Raw genomic sequence first — 17,554 nt, 5'->3', positions numbered from 1 at the left:
GATATGATGATGATACGGTATGGAAGTCCAGGAAGACCCATTCTACGTCCCTGGCACTATGTAAGAGAAAGACCAGGACCCATTCTACGTTCTGGCACTAATGGAAATGTAGAGGGCTATTGATGACAAATTCATCCTTTTATGTGATTAGCTGTGATGTGTTGCATTCCATGAAAGCATGAATAAGAAAAAGTTATATAATAATATACTTAAAAATGGAGGAATCATAATAATAATAAAATGAATAATAATATACCTAAAAAGGGTGGAATTAAAGCAAATATTTTTAGTTTCTGCTCATTGGGCTCTATAGCTCACCCCCTCTCCCCTAACCCCAGTCTTGCAGGTGCAGAGTAGATAGAGAAGTCAGCAGAGTAAGAGAAGTTTATGTAATAGCTTAGCTGTGGACATGGTTTGTTGATAATGTATAAGTATGAGATGTAATGTAATGTAAGTTTGATAATGTGCTTGACTAGAGTCTGTTGTATTCCCTATACACATGGTCTTGTATGAGATATAATGTTTTTATGATGATTATGTAATCCAAGCCTATGTTATGTTATGTTACCCCATTGGAATATTTGATGAGGATTCCAATGAGAGGTTTATGTTATGTTTGTGCATGCACAGGATAGGCTTGGCAAAGAAATGTTTGAATGAATGAAAGATAAGTTTTACTTTTTATGTATGTTGTTGACCATGTATGGGATTAAACAGGTTCACAGGACGTATGTTTGGCTTGCTACGGGTCCCGGCGGCCTTAAGCCGATCTAGATCCTAGCGCCGGTGGCGGCCTGATTTTCGGGTCGTTACAAGGACAGAGGCGATCTAGACATGATCCAAAGGGAAGGCCGAGTTCAAAAAAAGAAGAGTCATCAGACGATACTCCGAAGGACGTCAACTAGAAGCTGGTATACACTGTTCAAAGGTATCAGAAGGAGCAGGAAGAGGACTTGGTCTGGATGATGCCTCGCCTCTTTCAGAAGAGATCTTGGCAGAGACATTCTCGCTGAGTTCAAACTCCCAAGTCTCAAAAAGTATGACGGGACAGCAGATTCCAAGAGTCACTTGGCGATATTTAGAACGATCATGCAACTTCAGGATGTAAACGACTTCATGTTGTGCCGAATGTTTCCATCAACACTCACAGTTTTGGCTCAGAAATAGTACCAACATCTGAGCCTAAGTTTAATTCAGAACTTTATGCAATTCACTATGTTATTTAAGTCAAGGTTTATTACTTGTATACCTCCTAAAAAGCTCTTCTCTGACTTGTGGAAGATCCGCCAGGGAGAGGGAGAGTCTTTAAGGAGTTTTATCTCATAGTTAATGCAGAAGCAGTACAAGTGGAGGAATTAAATCATGAGATAGCATGCAAAGCATTGAAGAAAGGAACACACAATGTCAAGTTCATGGATTCCCTAATCAAAATCCATCTACTATGTTCCAAAAGCTAATTGATAAAGCCTAGAAGTACATCATGCTAGATAACGAAGTCCAAGCGTTGAGAGAGGACAAAAGGATGAGTCAAAAGCAAAACCAAAAGCTGAACAAGCAAGGATACAAAGGAGACCAAAGAAGTTATCTAGCCTCCCGAGAAAGGGATGACCAAAGTAAGTATAAGAATTATACTCCAGTGAATGACTCACGAACACGTATTCTAATGTGGATTCTAAAAAACAACAAGGAGGTAAGATGGCCTCCCAAGCTCAATCTTAAGAAAGCCAAAAAATGAGATAAGACCAAGTACTGCCTTTTTAGAAAGATTACAGACATACAATGGAAGAATGCCGGTAGCTTAAAGTTGAGATCGAAAGGTTAATAAGGAATGACACACTTTGAAAGTTTTCCAGAAAGAATAGAGAAGAGAGAAGGCCCGAACTCGAGATAACAACTCGTGAAACTATCCCTTACTGTGAACCTATAGGTGTAATACCCGGCTAGAGTCCGGCACCAGAATTCCTAGAGTCCGGCACCGGAATTCCTATCGTCCGGAAAAATCTCAGGTGTCGAAACCCTCTAGTATGATCACCAGGCTTAACATTGTATGAGTTTAACCCGTCTAGAGCAAGCTCTAGTAAGGGGTTCTTTAGTACAGAGAGAGTGCATGCACAGGTTAAGCCTTGGTACACAGTAAAGTTTTATATTTTTACAGAAAATGTTTGATCATGTATGGGATTTTACAGGTACACAGAGAGTATAGCAGGCTTGCTACGGGTCCCAGCGACCTTAAGTCGACCTGGATCCTAGCGCCGATAGCGGTCCGATTTTCGGGTCGTTACAATAGGGGTTATTCATATAAGTTCAGAAAGACCCAACGATGGTAAGAGAAAATAAATGAATCGTAGAAGATGTCCCTAATGTTCAACAGAAGAGTCAGATCATGTATCTCTAATGTAGGAGACTTAGCCCTTAAAAGAACAGATGTAACAGCCGGTAATGTCGGGTCTAGTACGTTGAACAAAAACTGAAAAAGACCATTTAGAGTTCCGAAGGTTATTCGCTCAAAATCTTATAAGCTAGCCAAATTAGATAGACCAGTAATTCTCCACTCCTGAAATATTTATAATCTGAGAAAATTTTATCAATAACAGTTAATGATGTATTTTTTATATGTTGTGTTATTCAATGACAAGGAACGCTAGGGTTGCCTTCTTCAAAAAGATTAAAGAGCATTCATTAAAGGTCACAAGGTGGGAATCCATCAAGTCATAATCTGAGTGTTAGTCTTGCTAAAAAGACATCTTATGCTAAGGCCACAAGGTGGGAATCTATTAAGCCATGACCGAGTGTTAGTCCCGATAAACAAAAGTTTCAAGGCCACAAGGTGGGAATTCGTTGGGTACATGACAGGGTGTTAGTCTTGATAAATAAAAGTTTCCAAGTCACAAGGCGAGAATTCGCCAAGCACATGACCAGGTATTAGTTTCGATAAATGAAAGTCTCAAGGCCACAAGGTGGAAATCCATTAGGCCATAATTCGAGTGTTAGTCCGGATAAATAAAAGTTTCAAGTCATAAGGCGGGTATCCTCCAGGCGAGCCACAAGACGATAATCTATCAAGCACATGACTAGGTGTTAGTCTCGATAAACAAAGTTCAAGGTTAAAAGGTGGATATATGCCAAGTAAGCTACCAGGCAAAAATTTGCTAGGCACATGACCGGGTGTTAGTCCTGCTTCACAGGAAGTCTCTAAGGCGCTTTATGCCATGACCACAAGGTGGGTATCTGCCAGACCATGCAATTGGGTGCTAATTTCGCTTCACAAAAAGTTTAAAAGGTATTTTATGCAAATGCCATAAGGCAGGTATTCGCTAGGCTTATAATCTGAGTGTAAATCCCATTTCACAAAAAGTTTCTAAGACTTTGTATGCACAAGCTACAAGGTGAGAGTTAGCCAGACCACATAACTGAGTGTTAGTCCCGCTTAGCAAAGAGTTTCTAAGGCATTGTATGCTCAGGCCATAAGGCGAGTGTTAGCTAGGCCACACAATCGAGTGTTAGTCCCATTGCACAAAAAGTTCCATTGTATGCCCAGGCGATAAGGCGAGTGTTAGCCAGGCTATGCAACCGGGTGCTAGTCTTATTTCACAAAAAGTTTTTAAGGCATTATATGTCCAGACCACAAGGCAGGTATTCGTGAATAAACATGACCGGGTATTAGCCTCGTTCGCAAATAAGACTTTTAGGCATTCTATGCCCACGTTACAAGGCGGATATTTTTCAGGCCGCGAGACTAAGTGTTAGTCCCATTTCTCTAAGCAATTTCATGCCTAGAATACAAGGTGGGTATCTGGGTGCTGGTCCAACTCTGCAAAATTTTTCAAATTATTTATTTTATAGCCACTAGTTAGGCCAGTGACCGGATCCCATGTCCGGTTAGCAAGCCTACTTTAATCATTTGTTGGCAGAGGCAATGTTTATCAGGTTCTTTAGTTGGGTGTTAATCTTTTAGCTCATTCTTTTTAATGATTATTTAAGTCTTGTTTGAAAGAGGGTTACAGATAAATACCGATTATACAAGCACTTTGGTAAAAATAATGGTAAGACACGAGAGGAGATATTATTGGGAGGAGGATATCTTCAGTTTCCTCCTCCCAGTCTCTGTTACATTTATATTCGCTATGTCTATTACATTTTCTGCAGAGACTCGATCGTTGTCTTCAATCCTCTCCTTTTCTTGCTCGTCCTCACCCTCCTCCTCTGAGAATATGTCATCTATCCAAGTAAAGTCCTCAAAAGAAAACTGCTTCACCAGCTCCTTCTTGACCGAGTCTTGGCCCTCGATAAACATCTCCTCTCCCGAGGCCACCCTCTCTTGAAGTTCTGCTTCTAGTTCAGCAATCCTGGTTGAGGCGGTCCAGTTCTCCTCAACCTAAGACTACAGCTCCTGGACTTAGCACTGAAGCATGGCCACTTTATCCTCAACCGTCTTTGCTCGATTCTCGAGGACTGATTTTGAAGTGTTTGTCTAGTCCAGGTCCGCCTGGAGCTTGTCCATAAACTCCAACGTCTCTTTCATTGTCCCCTCCACTTCATCAATCCGAGCCTTCAGCCTCAAGCACTCTTCTTGTAGGAGACCTTTATCTGTCTCTTGAGCCCCAAGTTCTCGCCTCAGAGCCTTATTTTGATCCTTGGCTATATGTGCACAAAGGACACTCTCCATGACAGAGTGCATGATGTTGTCGAAGAGGTTGTCCATCTCGACCATGTGTAGGCAATGACAATCCCCAAGCCTTAAAGCATACTTCATTATGAGGATTGATAGGCAAGATTCCTCAAGAAGAGAGGTCATCCGAGTCAGCACCAGCGCCAGGTGTTGAATGATATGAGGCCATTAGGATTTGACACCAGCATTCTCAACTGACGGCTCAATAGAGACTGGAGCTGCTGTAGAGTCACCCCTTGTAGATGAGTCGAGCCGAATAGGGGCTAATCCCTCTGTTACAGGAGAGGGTGGACAAGGAGGAAGCATGGTTATCTCCTCAATACGACGAGCCCATTTACGAGGAGGACTAGTCGTTCCAGCAACTGCTTTGCCCTTTCGAGCAGCTCGTGTTGCCGCGGAAAACTTATTCCTTGATTCGGCCATATTTGCATAAAACAAAAAGTGAGTAAGGCAGTCAGTTTCAAAAATAAAGGAGGAAGAAAAAAAAATACCCTACACGCTAGCATGTGACGTGCTTTCCCAAATGCTCGGAAGGCTGAGTGAGTGAGAAGCCTAAGCCTGACCAGTCTGAGCATGGCTTTGCCAGGACAGAAAAGCGTTCATCACTGTGATGGTGATATTGACCCTCTGTGTTGAGGCCATCCTCTGGAGGAAGTCCAAAGACTCCTCCTCGTCCCGCCGTGGCTGGATCCCATCCTTCCAAAACTCTATGTATACATTTCAGTCAGTTTGGAGCTGCCCAAAACCCTCAGATACTCGGTGATGTAGGATGAAAATTTTATTTTTTAGCATTTGAGGGATGAGAATATCCAGCCAAAAAGGGTTTGACGTTTTCTCCCGTTGAAGTACTAGAACCCTTCATTCTTTCGGGTTTCTAGCCGGTAAAATTGGGAGAATAAAGCAACACTCGGCTCCATGCTATTATTGAAACAAAGAAAGCGAAAAGTCACGAAGATCCTCCATTTGTTTGGGTGCAGTTGGGTGACTGCTAGCTTAGTAAAATAAAGGACTTCAATGAAGAACGAGTCGATCGAAAATCGAAGACCCGCCTTCAGCTGCTCCTCGTAGACCATGATAGTATCCTCCATAAGAAGCTGGTCATCCACACGTACACTCGGAGATGGAGTGAAGACACAGAAGATTTCTTAAGAGATGTGGTATTGATCGTGTAAGAGGTCTACATCTCTCTCAGATAGTACAGAAGGGTTTTCATTAACCATAATGCTTTCATTCTCATAGACCACTCTTAGCGAAACGATAGGAGTAGAAGCGTGAATGGAGCTGCCGGAGGAGGAGCCTGAGGCTGGACTTCCAACAGAAGTAGAAGATTCACTATTATAAAACTGAAAGTGAATATGAGTTATCTTAAGTGTGCGAATAAGAGAAGTGGTCGAGACTTTTCTAATGTACAGAATATAGTTGTAAGCGAAAATAGTATCTGGAGGAGAAGAAGGGTTTTATATGACAGTTTTGATGATAGGTTTTGAATGTGGCTCGAAGAACAGTACAGTCATCATTTATGTGTAGGAGCAGGCAAAGTGACGTGAGTAGGAAAAGACCAATCTAAATGAGCCACATGCCCCTGATCGGGAAGATAATTGTCACCTTCGAATTTGAAGAATTAAAAACTAGCGGGGGACTTCTGATGTAATACAACAATCGCCCAAAATAAGGTATGAACTGTCACCATAAGATATGGTTACGTGGCAAAAGTTTTATGAGCTGATACACGGTCTCACCCATGGAAAGAAAGCTCCGAACACCGTAGCATCCAGTTTTTCATCAAGACTCGCCCTCTCATTAGAGTTTTCATATAAAGTTACTGTTAGCAAACACAATTCAACAAATCCCCATTACGCCTATAATCATGGGATTCTTAATCAATTAGCCGGTGAGATTCCTTATCAATTAGCTAGTATAAGGCGAATTTTTATAATATACTATAGTTAATTCCATATTTTTATAATATAAAAGGTTATGATCATATAAATACGCAATTATTACACAATTACACTTAAATTTTAAGCGATTTCTTATACTCGCTCTTAAGCGATTTCTTATACTCGCTCTTGACTTAAGCGTTGGAATTTGACACCAACCACCTCACATTTTCTTTTTATTGTAAAATTGATCAAATATGGCACATCAGATACCAAATGCATTCTTAGCACTTCTTAGAAACCAAAAGTTACTTAATTAAGTTACTCATAATAAAATAAGTATTTTTTTAATAATATTATTGTATTTTAATACTGATTAAAAGTTATGTTTCTAATATTAATTATTAAGTATTTTAAATATTAACGTAACAAACTCTTTTATTAATAAATTATGAAAATATTTCATATTTTAGTTTTGAGATATTTAAATTTTTAAATTAAAAGTAAGTCCTTAATAACTAGAGAAAAATAAATTAAAATTTGAAAATTAATTTTTATTTAAGTTTAATTTGCATTGATTAATTTAATAAAATATTAATGAAATGAATAAAAAGAAATATAAAATAGTAATTAAGTTATTAATAAATTTATTAAATTAAAATTTTATTTAAGACAAAATAATTTTATTATTAATTAATTTTTAATTTCTTTTAACATATAATGGAATATCCAAAATAATTATTTTAATTAAAATAATAAATTTTTATCATTACTTAATTAGTTACTTGAAAAATAAATTTTTATTAAATTAAATTTATTATTATTATCTAATTAGTTACCAAAATAATTATTTTAATTAAAAATAAAATAATTTTATTATTATATTAAGTCAGAATTTATTTAATATTTAAATAAAAATACATAAAATTAATTATTAAAAAATATAAATCAAACTTATTTAGTTATCGAGAAGAATACAAAAATTAGTTAGACTTATTTCAAAAACATATGTAAATGAATTTATATTAATTGATACTAAAACCTCGAGATTTAGTTGTAGTTTCGATTTTAATTTTAATTTTGCTTTTATTCAATATAAAATTCAATAATCTAAAATTTTAAAGTATTTTTACTTTTTTTAATGGAAAATTTATGATTTTGATTCAAAATCAAATGGATGGATTTCAATCTAAATTTCAATATGATTAAGTCATATTCAAACCAATACCTAATTGGATTGATTCCGATATGATTTTAATCCAATCCCAATTCCAATCCAGTCATGACCCAGCCCATCTTGAATTAAGATATAAAATATTGTTCAAAATCTAATTTTTTTTATAAATAAATTTAATATATTTATTTTTTAATATAAGAAGTGCGTGCATGGCATTGAAGACAAACATGTATATATAGGCTCCATTGGATTGACGTCCTCTTCATCTTCTGTTCTGTTCATCTGTCAAACTCTAGCCAGGTGAGATACTACTCTGATTTCGCCGTTCCTTCTTTTTTTCTTTGATATTTCAGGGGTATTGAATATGCTGCTATTGATCTACTGGTGGATAATTAGGGTTTTTTATTTGGTTTGGATGTTTTGTGGATATTTGTAATCTATTAATTAGTTGATCATCGATCGTGAAGGTCTTTTAATTTAATTTATCCCCTTTTTGTTAAACCCTTATTTTGAGTTTATGAGATATGTAATTTTTATCATTGTGACTGAATTAGGGTTTGTTCTTGCTGATATGTATGCATGTTTTGCAAATTCTTTTCATAATATCATGTAATCCTTAGATCATTTATATTTTTTACAGAGAAGATGTGAAGATTTTGAAAAAAGAAATGGGATTAGGATTATTGTCTATTTATCATAAACCCAAAATTGTTGTTCATGTATCGTTTTCTCCAATTAATTCATCATTGGGGTTGGGTATTAATATTGATTAGAAAGGGTTTTAATTGTACAATCATATTAATTTTTTTTGTCATGAATCTCTTTCCAGAAGTGATTTTTTATGAACTTTTAGAGAGTTTGGGATGGCTTCAAAGCGAATTAACAAGGAATTGAAGGACTTGCAGAAGGACCCTCCAGTTTCCTGCAGTGCAGGTTTTGTGTTTACTCTTTCCTTGCAAACCGAAACAAGGGCGTCGAGGGCCATGAATTAAGTTAAATTTTGCAGGTCCTGCTGGAGATGACATGTTTCATTGGCAAGCAACGATCATGGGTCCAGCAGATAGCCCTTATGCTGGAGGTGTTTTCATGGTATCCATACACTTTCCTCCTGATTATCCATTCAAGCCTCCCAAGGTAACAAATCCAATTGATTTTTTTACATTTCAAGGACAATCTCTGGTTTCTCTGAAATGCTTGTTTGGACATGAATTGTTGTTTTCCAACAAAAATATACAGAGGAGGTTTTATTTTTTTTGACAGGTTTCCTTCAAGACAAAAGTTTATCACCCAAACATCAATAGTAATGGCAGTATCTGCCTTGACATTCTCAAGGAACAATGGAGTCCTGCACTTACAGTTTCAAAGGTGCTGATTTTGCTTGTTTAGCCGTCTTTAACCTTATATTCTATGCGTTATCTGAGTTTTATATTTGGTCGTCAATCTACCTCAATCCTCCTCCTTTTTCCTGGCTTGGGACCAGCAATATTTTGCTAAAGCTTAAAACAGGCGAAGTTATTGACATTGATTTGGAAAATTTTATCTATCACTAAGCTATATATTGCTAATGTTGCAGTGTATTTTTGCAGGTGTTACTGTCCATATGTTCACTGCTGACAGATCCAAACCCTGATGATCCTTTGGTGCCTGAGATTGCTCATGTGTACAAGACTGATAAAGCCAAGTATGAGACTACAGCTCGATCCTGGACACAGAAATATGCTATGGGCTAGTAGCACTTTATTTTCTTATGGTATAGTTGTTGGGGATACAAGGGCGGATCTTATAGTTTTTCCATTTGATAGCATATGCAAGCTAGACATTTAAATAATACCTGAGACGTTAGCTATTTAATTGGACATTGTCTTTAAGAGTTATAAGTCCAATAGATTCTTGAATTTATTTTTTCAATGATGAAATTGCAGTAGAATTAGTATCCTACTGAAGCCAATCTCTTGAATGGCGTCAATGGAATTCATTTACTGGAGCATTTGTTAGTTTGAATTTCATATTGATCTGTTATTCTGATCTCATTTGAGGGCCTATAGTTGGAAAACTACATGTTGAAATATGAAAGCGAACATCGAGCAAGTGAAAATCAGAGCCATCTGTTTGCTACAGAAACAGAGAAAATATTTACCCTCTGTACATGTTTGAGAATTTGCCTGACATGGGCAATTTTTCATGGTCCCGACCATTTTTCTACTGATTTAGACCCTCTTCATAAACCACAAAAGTATTAAATTATTTTTTGTGGGTGAGTCTTGATTGCGGGAAACAGATGATCAACTACTGTCCCAACAAACTCTTCCATCATTTTTAATCTTGCTCTGATCTTCCATCTGAATACGAATCTATCTAGGGAGTTGTATCTGATGCTTGCCCCACTTTTGTCCAACTCCAAGCTTTCTGTATAGTTCTGTATTTGTTTCAGCATTCATAGCCTGAAAGGTGTCTCTCTGAACGTCATGAAGAGACAATTTTCTGACATTTTCATTTCAGTTGAATCACAAGAAGGGCAAAAAGAGCATGGACTACATGATCTAATTAATGCAGACCATATTATTGATCCGATTATAGTAACTACTGGAGCTCTCATCTGCTAAATTAATTATAATCACCATTAGCTATGGGGAGAGCATTTGTTAATGCAGCTAATTACCCATTTAGATTCAAAGACGCAGTGGAACATTTAACACATTAGCGTATATGCCAAATTCTGGGATACATTTTGTAAATTCTTTCTTCATCGAGCTCCAACTAATAATCTCACAAGCAGTAATATAATTCAGCGAAATTCACTACAGTTCTTTGGCTAATCTAGAACAAACGGGCAATTTCTTTGGCTTGTCTCCGAATCCACCTCTGCTTTTGGCTGCCTCCCTTGCACATAAAAACAAAATAAATTTCAAGTTTCTTTCCAGTAGGGGGAGAGAGAGAGAGAGAGGGGTAGAATCCAAAAGCATAATGAATGAAAGCCAACCTAGCATGTGAAGCAAGCATAAAAATCTCAAGCAATAATACATTATAGAATCCTCAAATCCTTTTTTAAAAAATTAGGTATGGAATGCTTTATGGGTTATTTCCCTTTTACTACATTGGTTGCTCCTCATTCACAAGTTGCAATAGAGATTTGAGAACATTTTTGCCCCAGCTGGACAGGGGACCATCTTCTTCCCTTGTCCATACATCACCTTCCAAACAATACACAGCTGTATAATGTGCTCACACCATTTAAGGGATGTTTGGAATTGAGATTAGAAAGTTCAAAAAAGTTTTTTTTTAAAAAGCACCATTTTAGATGCGGTTGAAAAAAAAAAGTTTTGGAGAAACTGTTTTGTTATTTCCACGATTAAGCTATGTGAAAAATAATTTAAAATTATTTTATAATATTTTTTAAATAATACTTTTAAAAAAGTGTTTTTCTCTATAGCAGTTTTAATAATAATGTCAAACAGACCCTTACCAATTAGCAAAAGAGAAGCAAAGAAGCTTCCAAAGGGAACTACACTCTCTCTCATTTCGCAAGCATTTCCCACTGGCACTCAACTCAAAATCTGTGATTTACCAGCACAATCTTTGCATGTGAATCATTAAAGATAAAGGTTAAAAAATAAAGGCCAACTCTTTATGTCTATTTATAGCCCATTCTTTTCTTTCTTTCAATCAAATTACTTCTCTCATTACATTTCATCAACTTATCATTTTTACCTCTTCTATATTTCCAGAAGATGAAGCCCTTCTCGATTTTCGTTGTAATCATTCTGCTTCTTCAGGTACGTTTACAGTTGAAAATTAGTTATTATATGACAATACAAAAGCTAAACTAAAATCTAGTTGTGATTTCATACTGTGATATACTTTTTGCAGGTTTCTTTGGGCCATTCATTTCTCAGTAATTCTGCAAACTTTCATGCAAATGTCAGTCTCTTTGCTTACTATTAAGTTTCTGAAAATGGGTCCATGATTTCTTTATCTTTCATCACTTCTGTGAGACTAAACAAAGCACCAAGTAGAAGGAAAACTAATAAGAGGTGAAATTATTTCAATATGGTGTCATATTTTGTAATTGTTTTCCTCTTTATTATGCAGATTGATGAAGGAAGTGATGCTGTTGCCATTGACAAGAAACATCACTATAAGAAAATCAGTAAGTTCATCTCCTTTGTGTTGCTCCTCAGATTGTACTGTGACTAATATCATATATATGTTACTAAACTAATGTAATTGTGTTGGTGGATGTGATTTAGATTGTGGGTATGCATGCTCAAGGAGATGCAAGGATTCATCAAGAAAGAATGTGTGCCATAGAGCATGTAGAAGTTGTTGCTTGAGATGCCAATGTGTTCCACCAGGCACCTATGGCAACAAGCAAGCATGCCCATGTTATGCAAGCCTCAGAACCCATGGAAATAAACCCAAGTGCCCTTGAATTTCATCCCCCACTCTATAAATCTTCATCAAGTTAATGCCTTTGTATTAATCTCTAGTTAATAAAATTGTTATATGATCAATAAGAGGGAATGCTTTTCAATTCTACTTTGTGAAAAGGGATTGTTTTAGAACTTAGAGAAGCAAATTTTATTCTTTTTATGATTAACTAGTTTATATAAATATGCCTTTCTTTACTTAAGAGCAAATTTCACTTTCACAATAAAGTTAGATATTCATCTTATGCAATTTGATATGATTCATTTTGCAAGAAAAAAATTTAAATAAATTCTTGCAAAATCAAGTAAAAATTTAATTTCTTTTAAAATAAAAAATTTTTAAATCGAAAAAAATGAATTTTTATATTTCAAATAAGAAAATTGGTAAAAAAAAATCAATTAAATTGAATTTCTGTGAAATCTTTGATTTCAAAATGGTGAGAAAATTGTAATATTGAATTAAAAAATATAAATCTTTACACTAATTTACAATTAATTGAATTAATTGGGAGTTAAGTTATTTGTTTAATGGTTAGTTAGTTGATGATTAGGTCTCTAAAACCTCAATTAACCAATGATAATCTCTTTGAATTTTTAAAATTATGATTAATTAGTTTAAAGTTAAAATGTTAGAATAAAATTGATAAATAAATCTAAAAATTTAGATTTTTTTAAAATCAAATTAGAAAAAAGAAAAATGCTATGATTAGAAAAGAGTTGAAAATATTGAATCCAAAAAGGCACACTAATGAAATATTGGTTCTCAGCAATCTTCCACTAACATAATTTACAGTGCTTCATATTCTTAAAAAACGATCCTATCTTTCGTCTAGTGTTATTCTAATCTCTTTGAGTAAGAGATCCGAGTAGTGGAAAGTTCGATATGTATTTATCAAATGAGTTATATATATTTTTAATTATTGCATTCAGATAAAGCTAGATTCTCTTAATTTCTGATTTTTTTGTTGTATTATTGTAATATATAAAAATGGAAATAAAAAATAAAATACATATATTAGTTGAATATCAAAATTTTATAAATAGTGTTACGGTGAGCAGTATTCGGTTTAAACTGAAAAAATCGATCGAACTGAATTAATTTCAAAATTCGGTTTGGTTTTTTATTAATTTCGGTTCGATTCGGTTTTTAATTTTATCAATTTCGTTTATTTCAGTTCTATTCGGTTTTGATCAGAAAAAATTTAAAAAAATCAAACCGAACCGATTAGTGATAATAATATGTTATTTGAAATTAAATTGTATTAATATTAAAATATTTTAATTAAATTTTAAAATATTAAAAATTAAATGTAAAAAATAAAAAAATTATTAAAAATCGAAATCGATCAAATCGAACCGAATTAAACCGGTTCAGTTCGATTCGAATTTTGATCAAAATCGATTCGGTTTGATTTTTATAAATACTAAAATTTTAATTTTCGATTTATTTAATTCGATTCGATTTTGAACCGAACCGACTGAATGGTCACCTCGAATAGTGCAACGAAAAGTGTTTTAAAAAATTGTAAATTTTACTTTATTTTTACAAATATCTTATATTATTTTTAAGTTTATATTAACTATCTTTAAATGATTTTAAAATTGATTTTATTAAAAAAATAAATAATAACTATTTTTAGATTTGAGAAAAGTAAAAAAATTAAAGTTTTTGAAAAATATAATTTTCGATTTCGAGAGTATTTTCGGCCCTAACTAACTTTCGAAAGCACTTTTAACCCTAAATTCATTTTTGGTACATTATAATATGTAAGAAAAATCAGCTTTTAACACATTTTTACATTTATCTTTGAATAATTTATATATTTATCATTTTCTCTTTGATTGATATTTTTTGTTATTTCTTTTTTTATATTTAAATAATTTTTTAATTTTACCCTTTAATTAAAATTTTTTATTTCACTGTTATACCTTTTGCTACTTTTGATGTTTGATGATGTCAATAGAGGAGATATATTCATATTGATTGATGATTGAGGAGTGAGTTGATATATATACGGTTGATGCTTCCTTGGCTTTTTTTATTCTTTTAAGTCATAATTTTTTAAACATTTTTTATTTTTCTTTTATGGTTATAGTTCTCATAGTTCTCCTTTAATTGCTTTATTCTATCTCTTTTAAAGGTTCGTTCATTCATGTAAAATTCATTGCATCTCATTTATGTATCTCATTAAATTTTAAAACATGACATAAATTATTGCATCTCATTTATATATCTCATTAAATTTTAAACATGACATAAATTATTTTTGAAAGGGAAAACACGTTAAGAAGGAGTAATTTTTTAAAATTCATACACTACACTTGTTATTATTACCTTATTATCCACCAATTATTTACCATCATAAAAAGAGGAGACTTTTTAATCTAAATATTTTAATCCTTATTTTGATGAATAATAAATAATTGGTGTGCTACTAATTGTTTTTAAAAGTGTTTATGTGAGCTTATAAGTTCCTAATTTAAATAAATGGAATTGCTTCATTTTCAAGAATGAAAAGTGCCCAGATTGAAAGCATACTATAACAAAGAGACCAAGATGTAATTTTTAGTTTATGTATTATGAATTTCAATTAATGAATTGTGTTGGTTCAAGTTCTTTTCTTATAAATATGGTCAATTTTTAAGAGATTTTTTTGGAGACCAAAATGAAATTTGACATATAGAGCCTTTTTGAAGATATTTTTCTATTAAATAAGAGATTTTAAATTGTAGATTACAATAATTCAAATAGGATGAAAATTAAAAGTTTATAACTTAAGTTTTTGCCCCATAACTCTTTGAGGGACCAAAATGAAATTTGATGTATGGAGCATTTTTGAATATCTTTTTCTATCAAATAAGATATTTTAAATTATAGATTATAAAAATTCGAATAGAATAAAATTGGAGTTTGTAACTTAAGTTTTTGCTCCATAATTTTTTGAGAGACCAAAATAAAATTTTTCAAATTATTTTTTATCAAACTAAAAGATTTTAAAATATAGGTTATAAAGATTCAAACGGATTGAAAAATCAGAATTTTATAGTCTAAATTATAATTTTTTAAAAATTTAATGAAATATTTTTATACTTCCCGTTGAGCTTCCAAAAATAGAGAAATAGAGAAAATTTCAAATATTCAGCTGCCGAAAATTGGAATTAAAGTTTGGTGGTAAAAATCTATTTTCAAGAAATTGTGTTTTACCTCCAAAGGTTCAGCCGCCAAACTATAATTTTAGGTTGCCGAATTTGAATTTATCTGAACATGAAATAACGGCTATTTCAGTACACAAACGACTTTATTTGCATTTAATACATCTCCAACGATCATATTTATGTTAGAACTATAAATATAATGTATTTTTTATTTAAAAAAGTTACAATAACCATCTAAGCATACATTTATTGATATTCAAATCTTTTTCTTTCATACTCTTTCTTTCTATAAGCTTTTAGTCATAGTATTAATTTTTTAAAAACTTATTTGGAATTGTAATTGGTTTGTGTTTTGAGATTGAATGAATGTTGGTGAGTAAATTGATTGTAGTGAGTGTGATTTTGAGTAAATGATTACTCTTGGAAGAAAAAGAAAATTATAAAGAGTAAGTTTTGCTCTAAAATTATAATTATAAGGGATTTTAATCTAAAAAAAATGATAACGAAGTTGAACCGTTCAAGAGAGTTTTGAAAAGATAATTAACTTGAGATAGTTGAACTTTTATACATCATTCCTTTTCCTTTTTTCTAATCCATTAATTTGTATTTTTAACATTTAATCTTTTATAAATCCAGTTCAGTCACTCTTGAGTTGCTTTAAGATACAACATATTAATTTTTACCATTTTCTTTTCTTCTATATATTTCTTTTTTTTTTTTTATAATTTTTTTAACCATTTCTTTCCTTTTTCACTCATTTCTCTACTCATTTTTTCATTCTTCCCTGATTTCTTCCTTCTTCTTCATAATTTTTTTCTATCATTTTTTCTAATTTATCTCCTTCTCTCATTTTCTTTCTTTTTCTCTTTTTTTAAATCTTTTTTAATCATTTTCTCTCATTTCCATCTCATTTTTTATTTTCCTGATTTTATTTTATTATCTACACTTTTTTCTCAAATATATTGCATTTCTAAAAAATATTTTTATCCAAATATTTAGGATAAAAGGAAATAAAAGAAAAAAAAATGACTGAGGAAAAGGGAACTCTTAATTGTTCATCATTGTTGAACGTAGATACTTTTTAAAAAAATGCATGTATATAGGAAAATTTTTCCAACTAATAAATTTTAATCTCAGTTTATTTAATTTATTCCAAAAAAATATTAATTTAATACAAATTTAAATATTACCAAAAAGTCATTAATGGGATGGTATATTGCATGAAAATTTCATTGATTGGCTAAAATTCACATTACATGTCATTATTATCTTTATAATTTTAAAATAATTCAGTGATACATAGAAACATTTTCTTTTAAAGGGATATAATTTTATAGAATATTTAATAATTTTCCAACTTAAAAAAGAAAAAAAAAATAAGGACGCCGTTTGATGATGAGTTTTGATAAGGTGTAACGAGACACCACTGCCTTGACACAAAATCATTATGTATGCTATCCCACCATCATCGACATATGCTATATAATCCAATAATTACTTATATTCCATGCTATTTATATAATAAATATTTAACTATATGGTATTATTTAATTATTTAGAGGTTTTATTTTCCTATTGATCAAAGAAACGATGATTTAGGAATAATAGCAGTGTAAATAGAAAGTCAACTAATTAATCTAAGCTATAAGTTTATCTTTGTAGATTATTGATTATAAAAATTTAAATTCCGAAAATAATTTAAATATTTTTGTAATGCGAACTGGAGCTATTGCTGCTTACTCACGAGTGACCAGCAAACCAGTACATATAGCGCGAGGTGAGTGAATTCCGAAAATCCAGGGGAAAAATAACGCGGATCTGGTTCCGCCGTAAGCCTATATCAGTAATTTCCCTACCCATCGCAATATCCATCACCGACCACTACCCCGGGCGTAGCTCTCCTTAACTCGGCTGTCTCTCTCTATATATCCTTTTGCTAAATATATTTTTTTAAATATTATCATCATTTTATAATTTTTATAATTTTTTTAATTGTTTTAAAATTTTATTTATTTTTTTAAATTATAATAATATATAAATAAATTATTATAATTATATTTAATTATTTTTATTTTTAATAAATTTTGTAAAATAACTTTTAATATTTAATAAAATTTAATATATTAAAAAAATATAATTAAAAAATTATTAAAAAAATAAATGTATGAAAAAAACATGGGACGAAAATATTAAATTAAAAAAAAAAACCTATCAATTGTGAAACACTAAATCTATTCCTTACCTC

General features: G+C 32.5%; 2 protein-coding genes across 2 annotated transcripts; both read left to right on the top strand.

The window, feature by feature from the left end:
• Positions 1–7,889: 7,889 nt before the first annotated feature.
• On the top strand, positions 7,890–9,713 carry LOC110605910 (ubiquitin-conjugating enzyme E2 30). Its single transcript, XM_021744593.2, has 5 exons — positions 7,890–8,026; positions 8,556–8,659; positions 8,733–8,860; positions 8,987–9,091; positions 9,313–9,713. The coding sequence occupies exons 2-5, from the start codon at positions 8,590–8,592 to the stop codon at positions 9,454–9,456; spliced, it is 447 nt and encodes a 148-aa protein (XP_021600285.1). The 5' UTR covers positions 7,890–8,026; positions 8,556–8,589; the 3' UTR covers positions 9,457–9,713.
• Positions 9,714–11,342: 1,629 nt separating this feature from the next.
• LOC110605911 (gibberellin-regulated protein 9) lies at positions 11,343–12,257 on the top strand. Its single transcript, XM_021744594.2, has 4 exons — positions 11,343–11,499; positions 11,594–11,644; positions 11,816–11,873; positions 11,974–12,257. The coding sequence occupies exons 1-4, from the start codon at positions 11,455–11,457 to the stop codon at positions 12,153–12,155; spliced, it is 336 nt and encodes a 111-aa protein (XP_021600286.1). The 5' UTR covers positions 11,343–11,454; the 3' UTR covers positions 12,156–12,257.
• Positions 12,258–17,554: the final 5,297 nt, after the last annotated feature.

This window comes from Manihot esculenta, chromosome 18 (assembly GCF_001659605.2).
Source record: "Manihot esculenta cultivar AM560-2 chromosome 18, M.esculenta_v8, whole genome shotgun sequence".
Lineage (NCBI taxonomy): Eukaryota > Viridiplantae > Streptophyta > Magnoliopsida > Malpighiales > Euphorbiaceae > Manihot > Manihot esculenta.
This window is presented reverse-complemented; position numbering and strand designations above follow the sequence as displayed.